Genomic DNA, 27958 nt, shown 5'->3' on the forward strand with positions numbered 1-27958 from the left:
GGACAGAGCTCGGGAAAGGGACAGGAGAGGGGACAGAGAGAGACAGGAGAGGGGACAGGAAAGGGGACAGGAGAGGGGACAGGAGAGGGGACAGAGAGGGGACAGGAGAGGGGACAGAGAGGGGACAGGAGAGGGGACAGGAGAGGGGACAGCAGAGGGGACAGGAGAGGGGACAGGAGAGGGGACAGGAAAGGGGACAGGAAAAGGGACAGCAGAGGGGACAGGAGAGGGGACAGGAGAGGGGACAGGAGAGGGGACAGGGGAGGGGACAGGAAAGGGGACAGGAGAGGGGACAGCAGAGGGGACAGGAGAGGGGACAGGGGAGGGGACAGGAAAGGGGACAGGAAAAGGGACAAGAGAGGGGACAGGGGAGGGGACAGGAGAGGGGACAGGGGAGGAGACAGGAAAGGGGACAAGAAAGGGGACAGGAGAGGGGACAGGAAAGGGGACAGGAGGGGGGACAGAAAAAGGGACAGGAAAGGGGACAGAAAAGAAGACAGGAGGATGTTGGAGAGGAGCGAGGAGGACGTGGGAGGGTTTGGCAGCGCCGATCAGAAAGGAAAGGAAATATTTCATTTATTTCGTTTTGTGCCTCCCGTCCTGGAGAGGAGCAGTGCGGGGAGGGCTCGAGGGGGCCTGGAATGGAAAAGTGGAGATGGAAAATGAAATTATTCAGTTTTCCCCTCTCCCCAGTGCCTCCCTCAGCACTCCAGGGAGTTATTGAGGAGGAATTTCCTTCCCTCAGCGGCCTGGGAATGGCACAGAGTGGGACTGAGATGCGCAGGGAGTTTTTTGCTGAAAGCAGAGGGTGATGCCTGGAAAAGTTCATTTTTTTCCTTATACTGAGGGTGCTGTGAAGCTTTAATGCGATGGGCTGGGGGCCGTGGGTTAGAGCTGGCAGGGGGCACAGAGAGATCTGGGAATTTGGGATGGACAGAGGGACACAGAGGGATCTGGGACCGGGAATTTGGGACAGGAGGGCACAGAGGGATTTGGGAATTTGGGATGGGCAGGAGGACAAAAGACGATCTGGGACTGGGAATTTGGGACAGGAGGGCACAGAGGGATCTGGGACTGGAATTCAGGATGGAGTGAGGGCAGAGCAAGATCTGAGACTGGGAATTGGGGACAGGAGGACACAAAGCGATCTGGGACTGGAATTTGGGATGGACGGGGGGCACAGGGAGATCTGGGACTGGGAATTGGGGACAGAAGGGCACAGAGCGATTTGGGAATTTGGGATGGACAGGAGGGCAAAAAGCGATCTGGGACTGGGAATTGGGGACAAGGGGGCACAGAGGGATCTGGGAATTGGGGACAGGGGTTACAGAGAGAACTGGGAGTGGGAATTTATAGGGACAGGGGGGCACAGAGGTATCTGGGACCGGGAATTTGGGATGGACAGGAGGGCACAGGGAGATCTGGGACTGGAAATTTGGGACAGGGGGGCACAGAGGGATCTGGGAGTGGGAATTCAGGATGGAGTGAGGGCAGAGCGAGATCTGGGACTGGGAATTGGGGACAAGGGGATACAGAGAGAACTGGGAGTGGGAATTTATAGGGACAGGGGGGCACAGAGAGATCTGGGAGTGGGAATTTGGGACAGAAGGGCACAGAGGGATCTGGGAATTTGGGATGGGCAGGAGGACAAAAAGTGATCTGGGACTGGGAATTGGGGACAAGGGGGCACAGAGAGATCTGGGAATTGGGGACAGGGGCACAGAGAGATCTGGGAGTGGGAATTTATAGGGACAGGGGGGCACAGAGGGATCTGGGACCGGGAATTTGGGATGGACGGGGGGCACAGGGAGATCTGGGAGTGGGAATTTGGGACAGAAGGGCACAGAGAGATCTGGGAATTTGGAATGGGCAGGGGGACACAGAGGGGTCTGGGAGTGGGAATTTGGGATGGACAGGTGGACAAAAAGCGATCTTGGAATGGGAATTTGGGGACAAGGGGTCACAGAGGGATCTGGAATTTGGGACAGGAGGGCACAGAGAGATCTGGGGCTGGAATTGGGGATGGACAGGTGGACAAAAAGCGATCTTGGAATGGGAATTTGGGACAAGGGGTCACGGAGGGATCTGGAATTTGGGATGGACAGGAGGGCACACAGGGATTTGGGACTGGAATTTGGGATGGAGTGAGGGCAGAGATCTGGGGCTGGAATTGGGGATGGACAGGAGGACACAGTGAGATCTGGGTTGGAATTTGGGACAGGAGGGCAGAGATGTGGCCTGGCAGCCAGGCAGGGACGGGCTCTGCTCGCTCCGGAGCAGCCGAACACCCACGGGGAGGTTTCTGTGCGGGAGCAGAGCGGGTGGAATGTGCTGGAAGCTCCTGATAAAGTTCTGATAAAGTTCTGATAAAGTTCTAATAAAGTTCTAATAAAGTTCTAATAAAGTTCTATCGCATTTGCTGCTGCCGTGTCCATCCCTCTGCCCGGGGGGGTTGGTTTCTGGGGTTTTGGGGAGTTGATTTTTGGAATTCTTGAGGATTTATTTTCGGGATTTGTGAGGTTGATTTTCGGGGTTTTTGAGGTTGATTTTTGTGGTTTCTGGGTGTTGATTTTCGGGGTTTATTAGGTTGATTTTCAGGGGTTTGAGGGTTGATTTTCGGGGTTTTGGGGGGTTGATTTTTGGAACTTTTGAGGGTTGATTTTCGGGATTTTTGAGGTTGATTTTCAGGGTTTTGGGGGTTGATTTACGGGGTTTTAGGGGGTTGATTTACGGGGGTTTGTGGGTTGATTTTCGGGATTTTTGGGGGTAATTTTCGGGGTTTTGGTGGGTTGATTTTTGCACTTTCTGAGGGTTGATTTTCGGGGTTTTTTAGGTTGATTTTCGGGATTTTTGGGGGTTATTTTTGGGGTTTTGGGAGTTGATTTTTGCAGTTTCTGGGGATTGATTTTTCGGGGGTTTGGGCGTTGATTTTTGGGGTTTTTGAGGTTGATTTTCAGGGTTTTTGGGGTTGATTTTCGGGATTTTGAGGGTTGATTTTTGCGGTTTCTGGGGGGTTGATTTTCGGGGTTTTGGGGTTGATTTTTGTGTTTCTGGGGGTTTATTTCTGGGGTTTTTTGGGGGTTGGTTTTCAGGGTTTTGTGGGGTTGATTTTCAGGGTTTTGTGGGGTTGATTTTCGGGGTTTTTGAGGTTGATTTTCGGGGTTTTGGGGGGTTGATTTACGGGGGTTTGAGGGTTGATTTTTTGCGGTTTCTGGGGGTTCATTTCTGGGGTTTTTTGGGGGTTGATTTTCTGGGGTTTTGGGGGTTGATTTTCGAGGTTTTTGAGGGTTGATTTTCGGGGGTTTTTTTTCGAGGTTTTTGAGGGTTGATTTTCGGGTTTTTGAGGTTGATTTTCGGGGTTTGGGGGGTTATTTTCGGGTTTTTGAGGTTGATTTTCGGGATTTTTGAGGTTGATTTTCAGGGTTTTGGGGGGGTTGACTTTTGCGGTTTCTGGGGGTTGATTTCTGGGGTTTTTTGGGGGTTGATTTTCGGGTTTCTGAGGTTGATTTTCAGGGTTTTTGAGGTTGATTTTCGGGGTTTTTGGGGCGTTGATTTTCGGGATTTTTGAGGTTGATTTTCGGGGATTTTGGGGAGTTGATTTTTGGAATTCTTGGGGGTTGATTTTTGGAAATTTTGGGGGTTGATTTTCAGAGTTTTGGGGGGTTGATTTTCGGGTTTTTGAGGTTGATTTTCGGGGTTTTTGGGGTTGATTTACGGGGGTTTGGGGGGTTGATTGTCGAGTTTTGGGGGGTTGATTTTCGGAATTTTTGGGGGTTGATTTTTGCGGTTTCATTTTCGGGTTTTTGGGTGTTGATTTTCAGGGTTTTGTGACGTTGATTTTCGGGGTTTTTGGGGTTGATATTCGGGATTTTTGAGGTTGATTTTCGGGGTTTTTGAGGTTGATTTTCGGGGTTTCGATGCTGTGCCAGCCCCAGCAGAGCAGAGGGAGGAGGAATCGCAGCAGCTCCGATCGCAGCCGCATTTTTGGGCGGATTCTCCCACCCACAGGGCGCTCGGGGAGTTGCTCACGGCAGGATCCTCGGGAAATAACAAAAATTATCTTTATTATCTTTATTATCAGGCTGGTTTTTGCTGCACCTGCTAACAGAGCAGGTTACAACCCCTCCTTTCCACCGATTTTTTTTAATTTCCCCCTAAATTTCGGTGTTTATTCTTCGAGGGAAATAAAAAAAAGTTTGGAATTGTGGTTTAAAAAGAAGAGAGAAATCCAACATTGCTGCTGGAGTCGGGGGAGGAAGTGCTCAGTGCTCGGGGTTTAAGAGATTTTTGTGGGGTTTGTTTGCAAAATAAAATTTAAAAAAGAGATTTTTAAACCCTGAGAAATGTGTTGGAGGAAAAGCAGGAGTGGGGGGAGTTTTTACAGAACCTGGAAAGGAAAAATCCAAACCCAGGTCCTGAGAATTTGGGAGAATTTGGTCAAGGATTAAAGGATAAGAGGAGCCTCAGGAAATCCTCCTGGACAGCAAAATTCAGCAAAAATTCACCTAAAGCAGAGGATGGAAGAGAGAGGGAAATGATCCCGGGGAAATGAGGAGCACTGGAATTGTCCAATCTCACAGAAATCCCCAGAATTTCAATTTCAGCAAGAAATTTGATCATGGCTGCTGCAAGTCAATTAAAACACGATTTTTAATTTTCAATTTTTATTTTTTCATTTTAAAAATGGTCACCCTCAAAGTGTTCGCTCACAAAGAGCTGGCAGTACCTCTGAGTAAGAATACTCAGGATAAATTTGACATTTTGGGGGTTTTCAGATAAAAATCCCCTCCCCAAAACAGAGCAAACCTGAGAGGAAACAACAAGACCTGAACCCACACCCTCCTGGATGTTTTACAGAAATTTTACAGCACTGAACACCAGCCACAGCTGGAAAATTAAACAAATTTACATTTAAATACACACAACCCACCCAGACTTTACATGTAAACTTTGCTGAAGGAAAAAAAAAAAAAAAACAAAAATACAAGAGGAGATATTCAAGTACAAATGGTTGTGGTTCAGCAGAGGAAAGAACCAGAGCAGAGATTTTGCTGCTGTGCTCGATCTGCAGCCCCTGCAGGCAGCACTGAGAGCCTCAGGTGAAAATATTTGGGTTTGCTGCTGACCTTCTAAAGGAAAATAAACCCTGAGAGTGTCCCTTGTTTGTCCCTGGCTGTGGAGGGGACAGCAGGGACATCCCAGCCCCCTGGTCCCTTTGGAGTCCTGGACTTTCTCCTCTGAGGAATTTTTATTTTTATCTTTTTTATCCTTTTTATCCTTGCCTGGGCAGCATTGAGGGAGGAAAGGAGGGACCCCCCGAATTTTGGGGGTTCCTGTGCAGGGAGGACCCCAGGGAGCACAGATCATTTCTGCTGGAGCCAGCACTGGGAGGGAATTCCCTGGCATGAAGTGGGAAGGAAAGAAATCCCACTGTGCTCAGATCTGGTTGGGGTTTGGTTTCTTTTTTCTCCTCCTTCCACCTTGTGTCTGCTGCCTCTGGGCTTGCAGGAGGACGATGCTGGGAGCAGGAGGACGATGCTGGGAGCAGGAGGAAAATCCTGGGCATGCAGATGGACAATCCTGGGAGCCTCTGGTTCTATAGGAAGACAATCCTGGGCTTGCAGGACACTCCTGGGCTTTTGGGAGGACAATCCTGGGAGCCTCTGCTCTTGCAGGACAATCTTGGGAGCCTCTGGTGTTGCAGGAGGACAATCTTGGGAGCAGGAGGATAATCCTGGGCTTGCAGGAAGACAATCTTGGGAGCCTCTGGGCTTCCAGGAGGACAGTCCTGGGAGCAGGAGGACAGTCCTGGGAGCCTCTGATTTTACAGGAGGACAGTCCTGGGCTTGCAGGACAATCCTGGGAGTCACTGGGCTTGTAGAACAATCCTGGGAGCCTCTGCTCTTGCAGGACAATCCTGGGAGCCTCTGGGCTTCCAGGAGGACAGTTGTGGGCTTGCAGGACAATCCTGGGAGCAGGAGGAAAATCCTGGGAGCCTCTGATGTTGCAGGAGGACAATCCTGGGCTTGCAGGAAGACAATTTTGGGAGTCTCTGGGCTTCCAGGAGGACAGTCCTGGGCTTGCAGGACAATCCTGGGAGCAGGAGGACAATCCTGGGAGCTTCTGATTCTCCAGGAGGAAAATCCTGGGCTTGCAGGACAATCTTGGGTGCCTCTGGTGTTGCAGGAGGACAATCCTGGGCTTGCAGGACAATCCTGGGAGTCTCTGCTCTTGCAGGACAATCTTGGGCTTCCAGGAGGACAATCCTGGAAGTCACTGGGCTTGCAGAACAATCCTGGGAGCCTCTGTTCTTGCAGGACTATCTTGGGAGTCTCTGGGCTTCCAGGAGGACAGTTGTGGGCTTGCAGAACAATCCTGGAAGCAGGAGGATAATCCTGGGAGCCTCTGATTCTGCAGGAGGACAGTCCTGGGCTTGCAGGACAATCTTGGGGGCCTCTGGTGTTGCAGGACAACCCTGGGCTTCCAGGAGGAAAATCCTGGGAGTCACTGGGCTTGCAGAACAATCCTGGGAGCCTTGCTCTTGCAGGACAATCCTGGGAGCAGGAGGACAATCCTGGGAGCCTCTGGTTCTACAGGAAGACAATCCTGGGCTTGCAGGACAATCCTGAGTTTTTGGGAGGACAATCTTGGGAGCCTCTGGTGTTGCAGGAGGACAATCTTGGGAGCAGGAGGATAATCCTGGGCTTCCAGGAAGACAATTTTGGGAGTCTCTGGGCTTCCAGGAGGACAGTCCTGGGCTTGCAGGACAATCCTGGGAGTCACTGGGCTTGCAGGATGACAATCCTGCTCTTGCAGGACAATCCTGGGAGCCTCTGATTCTGCAGGAGGAAAATCCTGGGCTTGCAGGACAATCTTGAGACCCTCTGGTGTTGCAGGAAGCCAATCTTGGGAGCAGGAGGATAATCCTGGGCTTCCAGGAAGACAATCTTGGGAGCCTCTGGGCTTCCAGAAGGACAGTCCTGGGCTTGCAGGACAATCCTGGGAGCAGGAGGATAATCCTGGGAGTCTCTGATTCTCCAGGAGGACAATTCTGGGCTTGCAGATGGACAATCCTGGGAGTCTCTGCTCTTGCAGGACAATCCTGGGCTTTTGGGAGGACAATCCTGGGAGTCACTGGGCTTGCAGGACAGTGCTGGTGTTACAGGACAATGCTGGGAGTCTCTGCTCTTGCAGGACAATCCTCCTCTTGCAGGACAATCAGTGCTGGCAGCCCAGGTGTCCCTGCCAGCCTGGTGTGCCAGGACAGAACAACCTGTGCCCCCCTGGCAGAGCTCACTGGGGAATCCTTGGCAGCTCCCAGGGGCTCCTCAGAGGAGCTGGGGGCTCTGCTGTGAAGGAACCCCCAAACCCAGGCAGGTTTTTGGTTTTTCCCTCTGAACAGCGAGTCCCTCCCAGCTGAGGCAGCCTGGCCCTTTTTGCTCCTCGGTTTTTGGGGAGCTCTCCCGGGTGCTCCCGCAGCCCCTCAGAGCCTGGAGCTGCCCCCACCCCCAGATCTGGGGCAGGAATTGGAGCCCTGGAGCCGGCAGCACACGGAGAGCAGAGCTCAGGGCTGGTCCCTGATCCCACCGAGGGTTTGAGCTGCTCACACCTGGCAGGGCTCAGGGGAGCTGCGGGGGGACCCCGGCCCCCTCCCCTCAGCCTCCCACAGGTTGTCGTAGCTCAGGTCGCTGTGGCAGCTCTGCAGCTCGGCGTAGTCGTGGCAGGACACCGAGTCCCAGCAGGGCCAGCTGGCACCTGCCAGCTCGCAGGGGACACCTGAGGGGACATGGGGGGGACAAGGGGTCAGGGGACAGCCCTGAGGGGCTGCGAGGAACAGGGGGAGAATCCCAGAGCTGGGGAGAGGTGGGAGGGCAGGGGAGGGCAGGACAGGGGACACAGGACAGGGGACACAGGACAGGGGACACAGGACAGGTGATACAGGCACAGGACAGGTGACACAGGAATGGGAGAGGTGACACAGGCACAGGTGATACAGGACAGGTGATACAGGCACAGGGGACACAGGACAGGTGATACAGGCACAGGACAGGTGATACAGGCACAACAAAGGTGACACAGGAATGGGAGAGGTGACACAGGCACAGGTCAGGTGACCCAGGTCAGGTGACCCAGCTCAGGTGACACAGGTCACGTGACACAGTTCAGGTGACACAAGCACAGGACAGGTAGCACAAGAGAGTTGACACAAGCACAGAACAGGTGACACAAGACAGGTGACACCAGCACAGGCCAGGTGACACAGGATAGGTGACACAGGTCAGGTGACACAGGCACAGGACAGGTGACACAGGACAAGTGACACAGCAGAGGTGACACAGGACAGGTGACACAAGCACAGGACAGGTGACACAGGACAGGTGATACAGGTGACACAGGACAAGTGACACAGGAGAGGTGACACAGGACAGGTGACACAGGACAGGTGACACAGGACAGGTGACAAGGAGGAGGAGGAGGGGCACAGCCCCTCTGGAGGATGCTGGGGGAGCAGCCCGGGGGTCTCACCTGGGGGATGCAGAGAAGGGCTCAGCTGTTCCTGGGGCAGGGAGGAGATCTGGGGAGAGAGGGACAGCCAGGTGAGGGTGGCACTGCCAGGTGAGGGTGGCAGGAGTTCCATCCTGATCCTACATCTATTCTGATCCCACATCATCATGATCCTACATCCATGCTGACCTACATCCATCCCCATCCATTCCCATCCCAAATTCTGATCCCAGATCCATCCCCATCCACCTGATCCACCATCCATCCTGATCCCACATCATTCTGATCCTACATCCATGCTGACCCTACATTCATCCTGATCCCAAATCTATTCTGATCCCACATCATCCTGATCCTACATCCATCCCCATCCATTCCCATCCCAAATTCTGGTCCCAGATCCATCCCCATCCATCCTGATCCACCATCCACCTGATCCTACACCCATCCTGGTCCCATATCATCCTGATCCTATATCCATGCTGACCTACATCCATTCCCATCCCAAATTCTGATCCCAGATCCATCCCCATCCACCTGATCCTAAATCCATCCTGATCCCACTCCCATCCCACACCCATCCCATATCCATCCTGCTCCTACAACGTCCTGATCCCAAATCTATTCTGATCCCACATCCACCTGATCCCAACATCCACCTGATCCCACATCCAGCCCCATCCATCCTGATCCCACATTCTGATCCCACATCCATCATGATCCTACATCCATCCATCCCCACACCCATCCCACATCCATCCTGATCCCACATCCATCCCCATCCATCCTGATCCCACATTCTGATCCCACATCCATCCTGATCCCACATCCATCCTGATCCCACATCCATCCCCACCCATCCTGATCCTACATTCTGATCCCACATCCATCATGATCCCACATCCATCCTGATCCCACATCCATCCCCACCCATCCTGATCCCATATCCAGCCCCATCCATCCCCACCCCACGACCCCCTTACCATGCCCAGCTCCAGCTGTGCCAGGGGGTGCTGCTGATGGGGATGCTGCTGTTTGGGGTGCTGCTCCTTGGGGTGCTGCTGTCTGGGGTGCTGCTGAGGGGGCTGTGCTGAGTAGGGCTCGTGGTACACCGGGGACTGCATCCCCGCTTTGGGGTTTTCGGGGCCGAGGCCGCAGCTGCTCCTCTCGGGGTCCTGCTGCCCGCTGCTCCTGCCCTGGCATCTCCTGCTGCTGCTCCCCCTGTGCAGCTCCTGCGTGGGCAGCCCTGAGCTGTGCCAGCCGGGCTGGGCCAGGCTCTGCAACGAGAGGACAGGCCCTGCAGCTGGCTCTGCTCCCACTGGGAATACTGGGAATACTGGGAATGCACACAGATGTGGCTCCGGGCTCGGGAATTGTCCTGGAGCTGCCCTGGGCCTGTGATTGCTGCCCAGGCTCACAGCAAAAATCCTGCCTGGCCATCACCCCCACCCCCTGCAGCTTTTGGTTTGGGATTTCCCCAAATTGGGAACCTCCTGTTTGCCCTTTGGTGATGTTCTGTAATCCCCAATAGAGCCAGTGCAGGGCAGAGGGATGGGATGGGATGGGATGGGATGGGATGGGATAATGGGATGGGATGGGATGGGATGGGATGGGATGGGATGGGATGGGATGGGATGGGATGGGATGGGATGGGATGGGATGGGATGGGATGGGATGGGATCAATGGGATGGGATGGGATGGGATGGGATACAGGGATGGGATGGGATGGGATACAGGGATGGGATACAGGGATGGGATGGGATACAGGGATGGGATGGGATGGGATACAGGGATGGGATGGGATGGGGAATGGGATGGGATGGGACTGGGATAGGATTGGGAATGGGACTGGGACCAGGGTGGGACTGGGAATGGAAATGGGATTGGGAATGGGTCTGGAATGGAACTAAAATGGGACTGGGAATGGGATGGCACTGGAACTAGGACTGGGAAGGGACTGGGATGGGACTGGAGCTGGGACTGGGATGGGACTGGGATGGGACTGGAGCTAGGACTTGGACTGTGAGCCCTCAGTAGCCTTTCCCTGACCAAGCTGAGCCAGGATTTGCCCCGAGCCCACAGCAAACCCCACCAGCCCCACCCAGGGCGATCCCCACAGGCACCCCAGGCGTTATTTGGGGTTCACTTACATGCAGAGGTTGGGAGTAGCCAGGGGAGAGGGGCTCCTCGGGGTGGGGCAGGAAGGAGTGGCCGTCAGACAGGGAGCCACTGGCCTGGGACAGCTGGGTCAGGGTGGTCACTCTGCCGCCGGACGCCCAGGAGTTGGTGCGGCCGTCCGAGCTGAGCGATCCCCTCCCGCTGCTGGTGACCTGCAGGGGACAGGAACAGCCTTGGGGACAGGAACAGCCTTGGGGACACAGCCCTGCTGTCCCTGTGCCATTTGGGGACACAGCTTTTCTGTCCCTGTGCCTCTTGAGGACACAGCCCTGCTGTCCCTGTGCCATTTGGGGACACAGCCCTGCTGTCCCTGTGCCCCTTGGGGACAGCCCTGGTGTCCCTGTGTCCCCAGGGCCAGCAGTGTGGGGTGTGCTGATTTTGGGGTGAGCAGGGACACCCTGTCAGCCCCACCCCAGCTGGCACACGGGTGTCCCATTCCTTGCAGGAATCACAGAAATTCCAGCTGGGAATCGTTCTGAGTCCAAAACCCAAATCTGTGTCCTTGTGCCAGTGCCCAACCTCTGCTTTTGAAGGAACTCGATGCCATTTCCAACAATTCCCAGCGATCAGCAGCTGGCTGAGAGCTCTGAGCACAGCCTGCTGTGTCACCGCGGTGCCACACGGAGGGGACAGCCCCGTGTCCCCAGCGCTCACCTGGCCGGGGTGTGGCAGCCTGGAGCCCGAGAAGCTCTCGGAGCCCGACAGGGAGGAGTCAGCGTTCCGGAACTGCGCCGTTTTCAGGCAGTAGAGCCACTCCTGGTAGTCCTGGTAGCTGGGACAGGTCACTCGGATGGAGTTTATCAGCCGGCCTGGAAAACAAAACCCACCGAGCATCCCAAATTTCCCAGCAGGGCAGGAAAGGTGCCCACCAGGAAAATGCCACCACAACCCTGAGCCCCCCGGGGCTGTGTCAGCTCCACCCACCTTCGATCAGAAATGAAGTTTTGTTCTTCTCCTCAAAAAGCACCTGGATGGCGTTGAGGGGGAGCTCTCCCTGCGGAGAGGGGCGGGATTGGGATCAACAAACAGAGCTCTGCCCGAGCCAGGGCACGGCTCGGGGCTGCAGCCCCTGCAGGAACCTCCGGGCAGGGTCTGCTCCGGCAGGAGCAATCCAGAGGGATTCCTGTGTCCTGAACACCCAGGGGACATTCCTGCTGCTCCCTGCACATCCCAGTGACATTCCTGTCACCTCCTGCACATCCCAGTGACATTCCTGTGTCCTGCACATCCCAGAGTGTGTCCTGCACATCCCAGAGAGATTCCTGTGTCCTGCACATCCCAGTGACATTCCTGCTGCTCCCTGCACATCCCAGAGAGATTCCTGTGTCCTGCACATCCCGGAGACATTCCTGTGTCCTGCACATCCCGGTGACATTCCTGTCACCCCCTGCACATCCCAGTGACATTCCTGTGTCCTGCACATCCCAGTGAGATTCCTGCTGCTCCCTGCACATCCCAGATGGATTCCTGTCACCTCCTGCACATCCCAGTGACATTCCTGTCACCTCCTGCACATCCCAGCAGGATTCCTGCATCCTGCACATCCCAGCTGGATTCCTGCTGCCCCTGCACATCCCAGTTGGATTCCTGTCACCTCCTGCACATCCCGGTGACATTCCTGTGTCCTGCACATCCCAGCAAGATTCCTGCCCCCAGGAATCCATCCTCCCCTTCACAGTAATCCCCGAGGATGCTGAGATACCCTCTGGACAAAATCCCACCAGGGGAATCTCACCAACATCCCACAAACACCTCCAGCCTCCTCCAGCAGCTCCCCCGTGCTGGTTCCCACCTTGCTCAGGTCCCTTTTCCCCCCGGAGGATTGGGGTGAGCCCCATCCCAGCCCCATCCCATCCCTTTATTCCCCGAAGAATTGGGGTGAGCTCCATCCCAGCCCCATCCCAGCCCTTTTCCCCGTGGAGGAATGGGATGAACCCCATCCCAGCCCTTTATCCCCCGGAGGATTGGGGTGAGCCCCATCCCAGCCCCATCCCAGTCCCATCCCAGCCCCATCCCATCCCTTTTTCCCCGCAGGATTGGGGTGAGCCCCATCCCTGCGGTCGCTGTGAAGCTGCAGAGCAGCAGGGTCGGGTTGGGGAAGGGAAGCAGCCCCGGGAGGAGGCTGCCGTGCCCTGACACGCCTGTGGAAAAGCAGGTTCCCTGTCCCAGGCTGGTGAATCAGCGGCTCCGACACCGTGGGAAGGGAGCACAGCCTGGGAAGGGAACTTCGCACCGGGCAGGTTTAGCGTTTCAAAAGAGATGAGCTCATGGGAGAGCCCAGCCCCGCTCCCAGGAGCTGCAAACACATTCCCGAAACCAGGCTGAGCCCCAGGCGTGTCCCAGCTGCTGGAAAACACCGGGCAGAGCTGCTGCGGGATGGGCAGAGCTGCTGCGGGATGGGCAGAGCTGCTGCGGGATGGGCAGAGCCGTGCCGGGCACAGGGATGACAATGAGAGCATCCTGCGGGATGGGGAGCGGGGCTGGGGAGGATGGCACAGCCCTGCGGCTCTGCGGGCGGGTTTGTCCCCGCGGCTCTGCGGGCGGGTTTGTCCCCCAGGCTCTGCGGGAGGGTTTGTCCCCGCTCGGTGACTCAGGGATGCAGCACAGCCGCAGCTCGGGGTCGCAGACAGGTCACCGCTGCTGCTGGCACATTTGTTCCAGCACGGGAGGAGCAGAGAGCTCGGAATGAGCCATCAGAGGATGCTCGAGAGCAGGAAGGGAGGGGTAGAGAGCCCCTCGAGCACCCCGAGCTGTGTCCCCAAGTGCCACCGGGGGTGTCACTTTAGGGTTCAGCGTCCCTGCCTGCCTGTGCTGAGACACAGACACAGCACAGGAGCTGTTCCCACTCACAGACACAGCACAGGAGCTGTTCCAGCACAGACACAGCACAGGAGCTGTTCCCACTCACAGACACAGCACAGGAGCTGTTCTCACTCACAGACACAGCACAGGAGCTGTTCCCACTCACAGACACAGCACAGGAGCTGCTCCAGCACAGACACAGCACAGGAGCTGCTCTGGCAGCCCCGAGGATGCTCCGTGTCCCTTCTGTCCCTTCTGCTCCCGCAGAGGGAGAGCGCTGCCAGCGCTGCGCCACAGCAGCCTCCCCTCCCTCCCGTGTCCCCTCCCGTGTCCCCTCCCCTCCCGTGTCCCCTCCCCACAGCATCAGCCGCTGCCAGGCTGCTCCCATGGCACAGAGCCTGGCAAGCCGAGCCCCCTCAGGGGCACTCAGGGGCTGTGCCAGCTGCTGTCTGGAGCAGGAGGGCTGGGATCCCTGCCAGCACAGCCTTCCTCCCCCTCCTCCCCCTCCTCCTCCTCCTCCTGGCAGGCAGCTCCTTCCCCCAGGGCTGCTGGAGGAGGGCGAGGTGTTTCTCATGGGAAGGGATCTGGCACGGGAGGGAGCTCCAGGAGAGCAGAGAGCAGCGGGATGCTCCCAGGGGATCTCACCTTGAAGCAGAGGCCGTGGGGCTCCTCGGACACGATCACCAGCGTGGAGGGGTACAGCACCAGGAGCCGGTCGTGCTGCTCCTGGGGAAGCAGAGGGAGAGGGGCTGGAGCCCTGGGAGCAGCCCGGGCTCAGAGCTGGAGCTTGGCTTTGTCCTTCTGCCACAGCCTGGGGCAAGGGCTCTGGGAACAGCTCAGCTGCTTCCCTGGGCTGGGAAACGGGTTTGGGAAGAGCCAGGCTGTGCCATGGGCTGGGAAATGGGTTTGGGAACAGCTCAGCTGCTTCCCTGGGCTGGGAAATGGATTTGGGAAGAGCTGAGCTGTGTTCCTGGGCTGGGAAATGGGTTTGGGAAGAGCCAGGCTGTGCCATGGGCTGGGAATTTGGTTTGGAAAGAGCTGAGCTGCTTCCCTGGGCTGGGAAATGGGTTTGGGAAGAGCTGAGCTGTGTTCCTGGGCTGGGAAATGGGTTTGGGAAGAGCCAGGCTGTGCCCTGTGCTCAGGGATGGGTTTGGGAAGAGCTGAGCTGCTTCCCTGGGCTGGGAGATCCCAGCTCCAGCTGCCATCATCTATCCATGGATCCATCAATCCCTCCATCCATGGATCCATCAATCCCTCATCCATGGATCCATCAATCCCTCCATCCATGGATCCATCAATCCCTCCATCCATGGATCCATCAATCCATGGATCCATCAATCCCTCCATCCATGGATCCCTCCCTCCCTCCATCCATGGATCCATCAATCCCTCCATCCATGGATCCATCAATCCCTCCATCCATGGATCCATCAATCCCTCCATCCATGGATCCCTCAATCCCTCATGCATGGATCCATCAATCTCCATGGATCCATCAATCCCTCCATTCATGGATCCATTCATCCATGGATCCATCCCTCCCTCCATCCATGGATCCCTCCCTCCCTCCCTGCCAGTCTCACCTGGAAGGGCAGGTGCTGCAGTTTCACCTTGGACACACACAGGATTTCCCCCAGGGATTCACGCTGGGTCCCTCTCCAGTCCTGCACGGGCCGGTTCTGCACGGACCAGAGCAGCTGCTCCTTGGGCCCGGGGCTGCGGCCGCTCTGCGGACAGACACAGGGACCAGGGTGACCAGGGTGAGCAGAGTGACCAGGGTGAGCAGGGACAGCCACAGGGACCAGGGTGAGCAGAGTGACCAGGGTGACCAGAGTGACCACAGTGACCAGAGTGTCCAGGGTGAGCACAGTGACCACAGTGACCAGGGTGAGCAGGGTGAGCAGGGTGAGCACAGTGACCAGGGTGAGCACAGTGAGCACAGTGACCAGAGTGACCAGAGTGAGCAGAGTGACCACAGTGAGCACAGTGACCAGAGTGACCAGAGTGAGCAGAGTGACCACAGTGAGCACAGTGACCAGAGTGACCAGAGTGAGCAGAGTGACCACAGTGAGCACAGTGACCAGAGTGAGCAGAGTGACCACAGTGAGCACAGTGACCAGAGTGACCAGAGTGAGCAGAGTGAGCAGAGTGACCACAGTGAGCAGGGTGACCACAGTGAGCACAGTGACCAGGGTGACCAGAGTGACCAGGATGAGCACAGTGACCAGAGTGACCAGGGTGAGCACAATGAGCACAATGACCAGGGTAACCAGAGTGACCAGAGTGAGCAGGGTGACCAGAGTGAGCACAGTGAGCATAGTGACCACAGTGACCAGGGTGAGCACAGTAACCAGGGTGACCAGGGTGACCAGAGAGACCACAGTGACCAGAGTGACCAGGGTGACCAGAGTCACCAGAGAGACCAGAGAGAAGAGAGTGACCAGAGAGACCAGAGAGAACAGAGTGACCATGCTGTCCACACTGCCAACACTGATCACACTGACCACAGTGACCACAGTGACCACAGTGACCAGGGTGACCAGACAGACCAGAGTGATCAGAGAGACCAGGATGACCAGAGTGACCACATAGCCCACACTGCCCACACTGCCCAGAGTGACCACAGTGACCACACAGCCCACACTGACCACAGTGACCAGAGTGACCACAGTGACCAGGGTGACCAGAGTGACCACACTGCCCAGAGTGCCCACACTGCCCACAGGCACCCCAGCCTCCCCTGCCCCCAGCTGGGGACACTTTTGTGGCATGGCAGGAGCAGCAGAGAATCAATAAACCTGGGCAGGAGGCATTTTCCAGCTGGAATGGAGGATGCTTCTCCATCAGCTGGCAATGCCTTTCCAAGGGGGACATTTCTGTTTGGCAGGTGGGGAGGGAATTAAACACCCTCAGAGACTGAGGCAGAGACAATCTCTCCAATCTGGGCCTGGTTTTTGGGCTTCAGCCTCCTCCTGCTGATGTTTTGCAAGCTCTGGGTGGTTGCACAAGCACCCAAAAGCGTGAGAGCTTCTCTGAGCCAAGCTCTGACAGGGGAGCTTGTGCTGCTGGTGGCACCTGTGGGTGGCAGCTCTTCCTTCCAGCACATCCCCCCTGCTCTCAGAGCCCTCCTGCAAGCTCCTGCTGCACCTTTTTATCCCCAGGAAAGCCCCCAGAGGGAATCCAGCAGTGGGACACAGCCAGGGACACCCACCTGGGACAGCAGGGGCAGGGCCAGGCGCCCTCCACAGAGCTGGATCTGCTTCTCCAGGTGGTACAGCCACTGCTTGAGCTCGGCCTCCGAGGGGCAGAACACGACCAGGGGGTTCAGCAGGGGCCCTGGGGGTGGGGGGAGCATCCATCAGGACCAGCCATGGCACAGCTGCCACACTGCAGGGCCCTCGTGGGGTCTGGGGACACCAAAGCTCTGCTGCCACCACCCTGCAGCCCTCACAGGGTTTGGGGACACCAAAGCTCTGCTGCCACCACCCTCCAGCCCTCACAGGGGTGATGGGGACACCAAAGCTCTGCTGCCACCACCCTCCAGCCCTTACAGGGGTGATGGGGACACCAAAGCTCTGCTGTCACCACCCTGCAGCCCTTACAGGGTCTGGGGACACCCCTGTCCTTCTGTCACCACCCTCCAGCCCTTCCTGTCACCCTTCAGCCATGGTAGAGCTGCCACACTCTGCACATCCCTCCACAGGGTGTGGGGACACTCTTGTCCTGCTGCCACCCCCTTCAGCCCTTCCTGTCACCTCCCTCCAGCCATTCCTGTCACCTTTTAGCCATGGCAGAGCTGCCACATTCTGCACAGCCCTCCACAGGGTCTGGGGACACCCCTGTCCTGCTGTCACCACCCTGCAGCCCTCACAAGGTCTGGGGACACCCCTGTCATGCTGCCACCCCCTCCAGCCCTTCCTGTCACCCTTTAGCCATGGCAGAGCTGCCACAATCTGCACATCCCTCCAAGGGTCTGGGGACACCCCTGTCCTGCTGTCACCACCCTGCTGCCCTCCCTGCCACCACCCTCCAGCCCTTCCTGTCACCCTTTTGTCACATCACCCTTCCAAGCCTCCTCCAGCCCCTTCTCAGACCCCCAGCCCTGACCAGCAGACACTTCCTGACCCCGAACCAGGCTAAGAACAAATCCCAAAAGCCAAGGCTGACCTGCAGAGCTGGGTTTCAGTTTTGAACCCTCCCCAGCAGTTTGTGGAAGGCTCTGTGCAGGCAGGGACTGTCCCAGGGCGCTGCTCCCTCAGCACAAATCCCCACCTTATCTCCAGTTTCACCTTGGCTCCCTGCATGTGGAGCAGCAGCAGCTTTTCTGACACACTTTGTTCATTTATTGCCTCACTGAAAACCACCCACACCAGCCAAGCTGGGGATGGCTCCAGACACCCCTGGGAGGTGGGGACAGCCCTGCAGGTGCTGGATTTTAGGATTTCCAGCTCTCTCTGCTCCCAGGACAGCCCTGCAGGTGCTGGATTTTAGGATTTCCAGCTCTCTCTGCTCCCAGGACAGCCCTGCAGGTGCTGGATTTTAGGATTTCCAGCTCTCTCTGCTCCCAGGACAGCCCTGCAGGTGTTGGATTTTAGGATTTCCAGCTCTCTCTGCTCCCAGGACACGAGCACAGCTCCCACACCCTCTCCCCACACAGCGTGGCCAGGGCAGGATGCAGAGGGGATGTTGTGATTAATGATTTACCCAGAGCAGGCTGCAGGCTCACAGGGAGCTGCCTGTGGCACTTGGAAGTGCCCAGATAAGCGGGGATGAACGTGTGGGACTTTGCCCTGCCGTGGTATCTTTAGTGCCCTAATTCCTGCATTATTTATAAACAACGTTCCACGGAGCCTTTGAAGCTCGTCTGCCCTGCAGGAAATGCAGGGTAAACAAAGCTCAGGTGTGGAGCTGGGCCACAGCTCCCTCAGTGACTCCAAACCCATGACAGCAATTTGGTGTTGGGTATTTTCAGGGCATCCACGTGTCCCTGGGCTCTGCAGTTTCCTCCTCCCGCGTTTCCCTGTTCCCAGTGATGCTGCCCGGGCACCCAGCTCCTCACACCAATCAAAAAACCCTAATTAATTTATTAATCACACACCCCGAGGGCATCACCCATTGCCACATCTGAACAGGGCCCAGGAGGAAGAGAAAAGGAGGAAAAAAAAACTGGCGGGACATTCCTGGGGCTGCGGTGGGAGCTGCTGGGTGAAGTCTGAGCTGTGAATTCAGGCCCTGGGCCCCAGTGACACATCCCTGTGCTCCAGCCACACCTTGGGCTCCTTCTTCTGTCTGTCTGTCTGTCTGTCCTTCCTCTGTCTGTCTGTCTGTCCTCCCTCTGTCTGTCCTCCCTGTGTCTGTCTGTCTGCCCTCCCTCTTTCCTTGGAACGCTCCCAGGGGATGCTGCAGCCCCTTCTCAGGGCAGGAGCACTTTGTTCCCACCCAAGGGGGTCCCAGGGGGTCCCTGAGCCCCTGAGCAGCCCAGGCTGGGTGCAGCCACCCTGCCCAAGCCCCCCCAGACCCACCTGAGATGTGGAAAGCGTGGTCCTGCAGCCCTGGGCTCTGAGCCCCCAGCTCACGCACCTGCAGCTCCTTCAGAGGCAGCAGCCCCTGGGGAAGGACAGCAGGAGTTATTTGGTTTATTTGGGTTATTTTGTTTAGTTTGTTTATTTTGGGCTCCATCCTGCACCAATCCCCAATGCCACTCTGAGGAATATCTTTATATTCCACTGGTTTTTTTTTCCTTTCCATTTTTAGATAAAGCTCAGCAGAACAAGGGTGGTTTAACAGGAAAAACACAAAAAATGGGATTGACCCCAAAGGAAAATGGAGCTGCCCAGTTCCCAGAGTCTGGGTGCTCAGATTCCCACTCTGAAAAGGCCAGGGACAGGTGACAACTTTGTCCTGGCTCCCTAAACAACCTCCATAAAAGATGCTAATGGCCCTGATGCCTTGGGGCACATTAATTCCTCGTTAATTCCTCCACAATTAATAAACTCAGGAGCTGTTTCTAAAGGAGTCAGGAGAGTTTGAGATGTTGTTTGTCTCCTGATGTGGCAGTTTGCAGTTGCAGGCTGCCTTGGGGGTGACTGCAGAGCTTTTACTGATGTTTTACATCAACCTCAACTCACCTAAAGGCTAATTAATCATTTCTAGGAGGAACTAATTTTACAATCATCTCCCAAACATGCTCAGCTTTAGTGAGGAAGGGAACACTCAGGGCTTGCTGTTTCACAGCTCTGTTGGTTTGGCTGTGGTGCAGAACACTTCATTCATTATTTGCAACTCCCCAGCAGCACCAGGTTAAAACATTCATGAGTGCTTTGCCAGGCTCAGCTTCCTCTTCCCACCTTCTCCCACAGAATAATCAGAGTTGGATGGAGAACTCCCCTTGGCCCAGAAGCCAAGACCCCCAGGGGCACCAAGGCTGGGAGGATTTTGGGTTTCCCAAGGCTCAGCAGCTCCAGGACAGCTGAGCAGCTCCATGGGCTCCTTTATCCTTGTCCCTGGGCTCCTTTATCCCTGTCCCTGGGCTCCTTTATCCCTGTCCCTGGGCTCCTTTATCCCTGTCCCTGGGCTCCTTTATCCCTGTCCCTTCATCCCTTTATCCCTTTATCAGGGCCCTGAGCTGCTCTGGGGATGCCTTACCTGGCAGGTGAGGCCTTACCTGGTAGGTGATGCCGTCAGGAGCCGTGGACTGGAAGTACAGGTAGGACTGGAAGAGCTCCAGGAAGCAGCTGTTGACCTCCTGCAGATGGGACACCTTTGGGATTATCTCAGGACACCTCTGGGATTATCTCAGGACACTTTTGGGATTATCTCAGGACACCTTTGGGGTACCTCAGGACACCTTTGGGGTATCTCAGGACACTTTTGGGTTATCTCAGGACATCTCCCAACCTCTCTCTGCACCCCAGAACGATCCCTGCATGGCAAAGCTTCTCCTGTGCTCATGGAACCCTCCCAGGTGCCCCTGGGGATGTGGAGCAGCCCAGGGAATTCTCCACAATCCCATTTCCAGGGAATTCTCCACAATCCCATTTCCAGGGAATTCTCCACGATCCCATTTCCAGGGAATTCTCCACAATCCCATTTCCAGGGAATTCTCCACGATCCCATTTCCACGGAATTCTCCACGATCCCATTTCCAGGGAATTCTCCACGATCCCATTTCCAGGGAATTCTCCACAATCCCATTTCCAGGGAATTCTCCACAATCCCATTTCCAGGGAATTCTCCACAATCCCATTTCCAGGGAATTCTCCACAATCCCATTTCCCAGAATCATCCCTCCCCTCCCAGCCCTGCAGGGTCATCCCTGGGCAGAGAAACCCCCACAAAGAGGAGCCTCAGGTTTACCTGGCAGTGCTGGAACTTGAACTGGACCTTGGAGTAATAAATGATCTGGCCCAAATTCCTGACAATCGTTTTCCTCCGGCCCTTCTTGAACAGGCTGGGGAGCCTCTGGTCCAGGTTTTCCTTCTGGTTTTCCTGCTTCTGGATCATCTGCACCGAGGACACAGGGGGAGAACAGATCAGGGCTGCTGGAGGGGACATTCCCAGGACATCTTCCCAGCAGGATTCCTGGGAAAGGTGCCCAGGATGGGCTGTTTGTTGTTGGGTCTCCTTGCCAACGTGGGACCGGGGCTCGGTTACAGCCAGGACAGATCCTGACCTGAAGCTGCAGGCTCTGGGCTGGAAAAGAGGGGGGACAGAGGCACATTTCACTGTGAGGGTGTCCCAGCTGCACACACAAACCATCCCTGAGCGTGCCTTCCCTCTGCTCCCATTCCCTGGACACTGCTGGTCTGGACAGTCCCAGCCCTGGACATTGCAGCCCTGGACAGTCCCAGCCCTGGACATTCCCAGTCCTGGACATTCCCAGCCCTGGACATTCCCAGCCCTGGACATTCCCAGCTCTGGACATTCCCAGCTCTGGACATTCCCAGCCCTGGACACTCCCAGCTCTGGACATTCCCAGCCCTGGATAATCCCAGCCCTGGACACTCCTGGCCCTGGACATCTCCAGCCCTGGATAATCCCAGCCCTGGACATTCCCAGCCCTGGACATTCCCAGCCCTGGACATTCCCAGCTCTGGACATTCCCAGCCCTGGACAGTCCCAGCCCTGGACAGTCCCAGCCCTGGACATTCCCAGCCCTGGACACTCCCAGCCCTGGACATTCCCAGTCCTGGACATTCCCAGCTCTGGACAGTCCCAGCCCTGGACATTCCCAGCCCTGGACAGTCCCAGCCCTGGACAGTCCCAGCCCTGGACAGTCCCAGCTCTGGACAGTCCCAGCCCTGGACAGTCCCAGCTCTGGACATTCCCAGCCCTGGACAGTCCCAGCCCTGGACAGTCCCAGCCCTGGACATTCCCAGCCCTGGACAGTCCCAGCCCTGGACAGTCCCAGCTCTGGACATTCCCAGCCCTGGACATTCCCAGCCCTAGACAGTCCCAGCCCCGTCCTGCAGGGCCCCTCCATGACTCAGCCCCACTCCAACATTGCAGGGAGAGGGACTGGGGATGGGGAACTGGGAATGGAGCTGGGAAACTGGGAATGGAGCTGGGAATGGAGCTGGGAATGGAACTGGGAATGGAGCTGGGAAATTGGGAATGGAGCTGGGAAACTGGGAATGGAACTGAGGAACTGGGAATGGAGCTGGGAATGGAACTGGGAATGGAGCTGGGAATGGAACAAGGATTAGAGATGGGAAACTGGGAATGGAGCTGGGAATGGAGCCGGGGAACTGGGAATGGAGCCGGGAAATTGGGAATGGAACTGAGGAACTGGGAATGGAGCTGGGAAACTGGGAAAGGAGGAGGGAATGGAACTGGGAATGGAGCTGGGAATGGAGCTGGGAAATTGGGAATGGAACTGAGAAATTGGGAATGGAGCTGGGAATGGAGCTGGGATTAGAGATAGGAAATTGGGAATGGAGCCGGAAATGGAACTGGGAATGGAGCTGGGAATGGAACAAGGATTAGAGATGGGAAACTGGGAATGGAGATGGGAAATTGGGAATGGAGGTGGGAATGGAGCTGGGAATGGAACTGGGAATGGAGCTGGGAAATTGGGAATGGAGGTGGGAATGGAGCTGGGAATGGAGGTGGGAATGGAGCTGGGAATGGAACTGGGAATGGAGCTGGGAAATTGGGAATGGAGCTGGGAAACTGGGAATGGAACTGGGAATGGAACCAGGAATGGAGCTGGGAATGGAGCCGGGAAATTGGGAATGGAGCTGGGAATGGAGCTGGGAAATTGGGAATGGAGCTGGGAAATTGGGAATGGAGCTGGGAAATTGGGAATGGAGCTGGGAATGGAGCTGGGAAATTGGGAATGGAGCTGGGAATGGAGCTGGGAAATTGGGAATGGAGCTGGGAATGGAGCTGGGAATGGAGCTGGGAATGGAGCTGGGAAATTGGGAAAGGAGGTGGGAATGGAACTGGGATTAGAGATGGGAAACTGGGAATGAAGCTGGGAATGGAGCTGGGAATGGAGCTGGGAATGGAGCTGGGAATGGAGCCAGGGAACCAGGAACAGGAGTGGTCAGGCCCCTTTCACCTGCAGAGCACAGGGCTCCCTCCAGGGCCTCCCTGAATTTTGGTGGCTGTTTTTAGGAGATGAGTTAACCCTTTCCTGCTGAAATCCCCCCTCCAATTCCCCAGGGGTGGAGCAGAATTTAGGGAACACACTGGGTGCCCAGTGAAGGAGTCTCTGGGGCAGCTCAGCGTAGGAAAAATGGAATTTGTGTCACAAAAGCAGAGCAAAGAGCAGCTGGTCACGGGTACAGCAACAGCAAAACACAGCTCGGATAAGGCAGCAGAGCACCTGGGAGTGGGGAGAGGGTGAGGAGATAAAATCGTGGGCACAGAGATAAGGAACAGCAGCACCAGCAGCTGCTGCCGCCGGGGAAGTGGCAGCCAAAATTCCCAGGGATGAACTGAGAGGAAAAAGCAATGTGGGAGCTGGGAATGCAGCAGCAGTGCTGGGAAAAGCTTCCACCGAGGGCAGGAGGGACAGGGAGAGCTTCCACCGGTGTGGCAAGGAATAAATGGAATATTTCCCTCTCCCAAGGGAGCTTGGAGGGGTGGCAGTGAGGCTGAGGAGAGGGAGCACAGGAGCAGCTCCATGGGAAAACGGGATCACATCCCTGAAACCTTCCAGCTCCCAACCCGTGGGATGCCTGAGCTGAAGGGCTCTGGAGTTTTCCCTCCCTCTGGAATTCTCCCCAGCCCATTCCCGTTATCCCAGCGCTGCCTTCCAGGCACTGCAGATCCTTGGAACCTTTTCCTGCCGGGCTCTGGGAGGTGCAGGTGCCCTGACATGTTCTCATCCCACAGGTAGAACGAGTTCCTCTCCTCCCGAGCTGCTGGGTGATTCAGCAGCAGGAAGAGCTCAGCTCCTGCCCCGGGGCTCCCAGAGCTGCTGTTTCATGGGAAAAACCCCAAAGGAGCGGCTCTGGGGGCACATCCTCCCCCCTGGCTGTTCCTGGGAGCTCTGGGAAGCAGGGCAGGGGTGCAGGGATGGGCGATGCCCTCTCCAGGGAGGTTGCCCTGTGCTGGCAGCTCCGCTCTGAGCCAGCCCTGCTGCTGCTGCTGCTGCCAAAAACACAGCAGGGAGAGAGGGGCAAAGCCCAGGAATCCTCCAGGCCACACAGGGAGCTGCTGGGGTTTGCATCCCCTGTGCCCCAGGCTAAAATCCTGCTCCACCTCCTTCCTTCTGTCCTGGTGAAGATCTCCCAGTGATTCCATCCCACCAACAGCCCACCCTGCTCCAGGGAATATCCAGCATCCCTCTGGGACCTGGGTTTTGCTGCCTGGTCCCTTTGGATCCAGCTGATTCCCACAGGGAGCCTTCCCTGGAATTCCCTCTGCCGTGCCTCAGTTTCCCCTTCCCCAACACCCAGCACAGCTCCCAAAATCCCACCCACAGCCCTGCCCCTCCCGGTTCCCCCCTGCCCCTCCCGGTTCCCCCCTGCCCCTCCCGGTTCCCCCCTGCCCCTCCCGGTTCCCCCCTGCCCCTCCCGGTTCCCTCCTGCCCCTCCCGGTTCCGTGCCCGGCTCTGGGATCGCTGCTGCCGCTCTCAGCGCCGTGGGAATGAATCATCCCCCTGCACTTCCCCTTCCCTCGCAGGCGACCCAGAAACAAAAGAGCCCGGAGCAAAGGTTGGGGAGATGTGTCCGTGTCCCACATTCCCGTATCCCACATCCCCATATCCCCACATTCCCATATCCCCACATTTCCATGTCATCATGTCCCCATGTCCCCATGTCCCCATATCCCCATATCCCACATCCCCATATCCCACATCCCCATATCCCACATCCCCATATCCCCACATCCCCATATCCCCACATTCCCATGTCCCCACATTCCCATGTCCTCCATGTCCCCATGCCCCCATGTCCCCATATCCCCCATGTCCCCATATTCCCATATCCCCACATTCCCATGTCCCCATATCTCCACATTCCCATTTCCTCATGTCCCCATGTCCCCATGTCTGTCCCCATGTCCCACATCCCCACATCCCCATGTCCCATATACCCATATCCCCACATTCCCCATGTCCCCATATTCTCCATGTCCCCATATCCCCATATTGCCAAACTCCCCATGTCCCCACGTATGTTCCCACATCCCCATGTCTGTCCCCACATCCCCATGTCTGTCCCCACGTCCCCATGTCTGTCCCCACGTCCCTATGTATGTCCCCATGTCCCCACATCCCCATATTCCCCGCATTCCCCATGTCCCCATGTCTATCCCCATGTCCCCATTTATCTCCCCACATCCCCATGTCTGTCCCCACATCCCCATGTCTGTCCCCACGTCCCCATGTCTGTCCCCATATCCCCATGTTTGTCCCCACATCCCCATGTCTGTCCCCACGTCCCCATGTCTGTCCCCATATCCCCATGTCTGTCCCCACATCCCCATGTCTGTCCCCACGTCCCCATGTCTGTCCCCACATCCCCGTGTCCCTCTGGGCTCCCAGCACCGCCCCTGGCTGATCCAGGTCCCCTCCAAACCTTCCTGGGGATCCTGGGCAGCTCAGGGAGCTGCTGGGGGGGTCACCCCTCCCTGGGACATCCTTGGGATGGAATCACTGCTGTCCCCATCCCAAACCCATCATCATCCCCCCCAGGGTGTGCTTGGGGTGGGTGGGGAACACCCCTGGAGCAGCAGGGAGGGGGTGGGAGCAGCTGGAACTCGCCTTGGCTGGGATGTACTGCAGGATTTTATCCGTGGTCGTGTCTCTCTCCTGGCTTCCATCAATCCCAAAAAAGCTGGGCAGCTTTTTCTTGCCATTTTGTCTGCAGAGGGAAGGAAAAAAAAAAAACAAAATCCACATGGAAACAGATCTGGGCTGAGACATGGTGAGTCCTCCCAGAAATAAGGAAGCCAGGACAGCAAGCAAACAATTTGTCACGGGCTTTCGAGTCATCCCAGCCAGCCAAGGGCTGACAAAGCCTGGGACAGCCAGGACGGGATTCTGCTGCATTTATTGGGGTTTCTCTGCTCTGTCACAGCTCTTTGGATCATCCTGGCTCATCTGTGTCCCCAAAGCAGGGCCTGGATGTTCCCTGGCAGGACACAAAGCCCAGGACACAAACCCAGCCCTGGATGGATCCCAGATATTCCCAGAGAGGGAATTCCTGCCTTGGCGCCTTCTCCCTCCCTTCCCTCCCACTCCCAGTTTCTCCCAGTTTCTCCCAGTTTCTCCCAGCCTGCACACCAGTCCCAGGCAGCCACTGGTGCTACTGGGGAGTGCTGGGAACTCCCAAGGGGTTCTCTCTCTGTTACTCCAAACTCCCTGAGGTTTCCCTCTCTTCCATCCCAAATACTCCAAGGGATTCTCTGTATTCTACCCCAAATTCCCTGAGGGATCCCCTCTCTTTTATCCCAAATTCCCTGAGGGATCTCCCCTCTTTTACCCCAAATTCTCTGAGGGTTCCCCTCTCTTTTACCCCAAATACTCCAAGGGATTATCTGTATTTTACCCCAAATTCTCTGAGGGATCCCCTCTCTTTTACCCCAAATTCCCTGAAGGTTCCCCTCTCTTTTACCCCAAATTCCATGAGGATTCCCCTCTCTTCCACCCCAAATACTCCAAGGGATTATCTGTATTTTACCCCAAATTCCCTGAGGGTTCCCCTCTCTTCCACCCCAAATACCCCAAGGGATCCCCTCTCTTTTACCCCAAATTCCCTGAGGTTTCCCCTCTCTTTTACCCCAAATTCCCTGAGGGATCCCCTCTCTTTTACCCCAAATTCCCTGAGGGATCCCCTCTCTTTTACCCCCAATTCCCTGAGTTTCCCCTCTCTTTTACCCCAAATTCCCTGAGGGATCCCCTCTCTTTTACCCCAAATTCCCTGAGAGATCCCCTCTCTTTTACCCCAAATTCCCCAAGGGTTCCCCTCTCTTTTACCCCACAGAAACTCCTCAGGCTCCTCCAGGTTTCCCCTGATTTCTGGCGTCACAAAACACCACGGGGACACTTCAGGGTCTCCTTTTAATCAGAACCCCCCCAGCCTGGCAGAGTTTAGGGTTTTTTTGGCACAGCTCTGACTCTGAACCCAGCACAGACAGGCCTGGCAGGTCCATGAGGAATCAATCCCAGCTCTGGGAAAGCTGGGAAGCTGCAGCGCATTCCCTGCAAGCTCAATTTTGGGACCTGAGACCCAAATCCCCAAAGGATTTCACTAAAGGATATTTTCTGCTGCTTCTCTTTCGGGTTTACAAACACAAATCCTACAGCAGAGTGCTGGGATTTCTCCCTGAAACCTGAGGAGTGGGAATGTTGTTTCCACCACAACTTGGAATAAAATTCACTCCCAAGTGAAAATTTGGAATATCGGGTGTTCTGCACCTTGTTCCACCGCTTATTTACCCAAAAAAAAAAGAAATTAATTCCGTGCCGCTTCTCCCGAGGGCTGAGATTTCCATCCCAGGCATTGGAGCGAGCTGATCCCGGGGGCTGCATCCCGAAACCGCCGGGAAATGGGAAATTCCCTATCCCGGGAGAGATCCCGCGGCAAATGCAGCCCCAAAACCGCATCCCAGAGCCCGAGGGGGGAACGGGGTGCTCGGGGAAATTGGGGAGCTCGGAGTATTTGGGGTACTCACTCCTTCTTCAGCGAGGATTTCCTTCGGAACGAGCTCCTGAAGCCGCCGGGAGCCTGCGGGACGCAGGCGATGTTCCCCATGCCGGGAACTCTATGGGATCGCTGGGATCTCTATGGGATCGCTGTGGGATCGCTGGGAATTCTATGGGATCTCTATGGGATCGCTGTGATATCGCTGGGATCTCTATGAGATTGCCCCGCAGAGCCGGGATCGCTGTGGGACCCCCGTGGGATCTCTCTGGGATCGCTGTCGGATCTCTGTGGGATGGCTGTGGGATCTCTGAAATCGCTGCGGGATCTCTGAAATCGCTGTGGGATCTCTCTGGGATCCCTCTGGGATCGC

The 27958-nt window shown here is 56.3% G+C and overlaps 1 protein-coding gene across 1 annotated transcript; it reads right to left on the minus strand.

Moving 5' to 3' along the window:
* Nucleotides 1-6410: 6410 nt before the first annotated feature.
* Nucleotides 6411-27752, minus strand: PLEKHN1 (pleckstrin homology domain containing N1). Its single transcript, XM_033079294.1, has 14 exons — nucleotides 27617-27752; nucleotides 25704-25803; nucleotides 20843-20989; nucleotides 20151-20231; nucleotides 19009-19093; nucleotides 16698-16822; nucleotides 15070-15213; nucleotides 14132-14212; nucleotides 11609-11678; nucleotides 11339-11493; nucleotides 10657-10836; nucleotides 9489-9782; nucleotides 8527-8575; nucleotides 6411-7776 (listed from the first exon to the last, which is right to left on the minus strand). The coding sequence occupies exons 1-14, from the start codon at nucleotides 27694-27696 to the stop codon at nucleotides 7604-7606; spliced, it is 1764 nt and encodes a 587-aa protein (XP_032935185.1). The 5' UTR covers nucleotides 27697-27752; the 3' UTR covers nucleotides 6411-7603.
* Between the last annotated feature and the right edge of the window lie 206 nt (nucleotides 27753-27958).

This window comes from Catharus ustulatus, chromosome 24, assembly GCF_009819885.2.
Source record: "Catharus ustulatus isolate bCatUst1 chromosome 24, bCatUst1.pri.v2, whole genome shotgun sequence".
NCBI classification, from domain to species: Eukaryota; Metazoa; Chordata; class Aves; order Passeriformes; family Turdidae; genus Catharus; species Catharus ustulatus.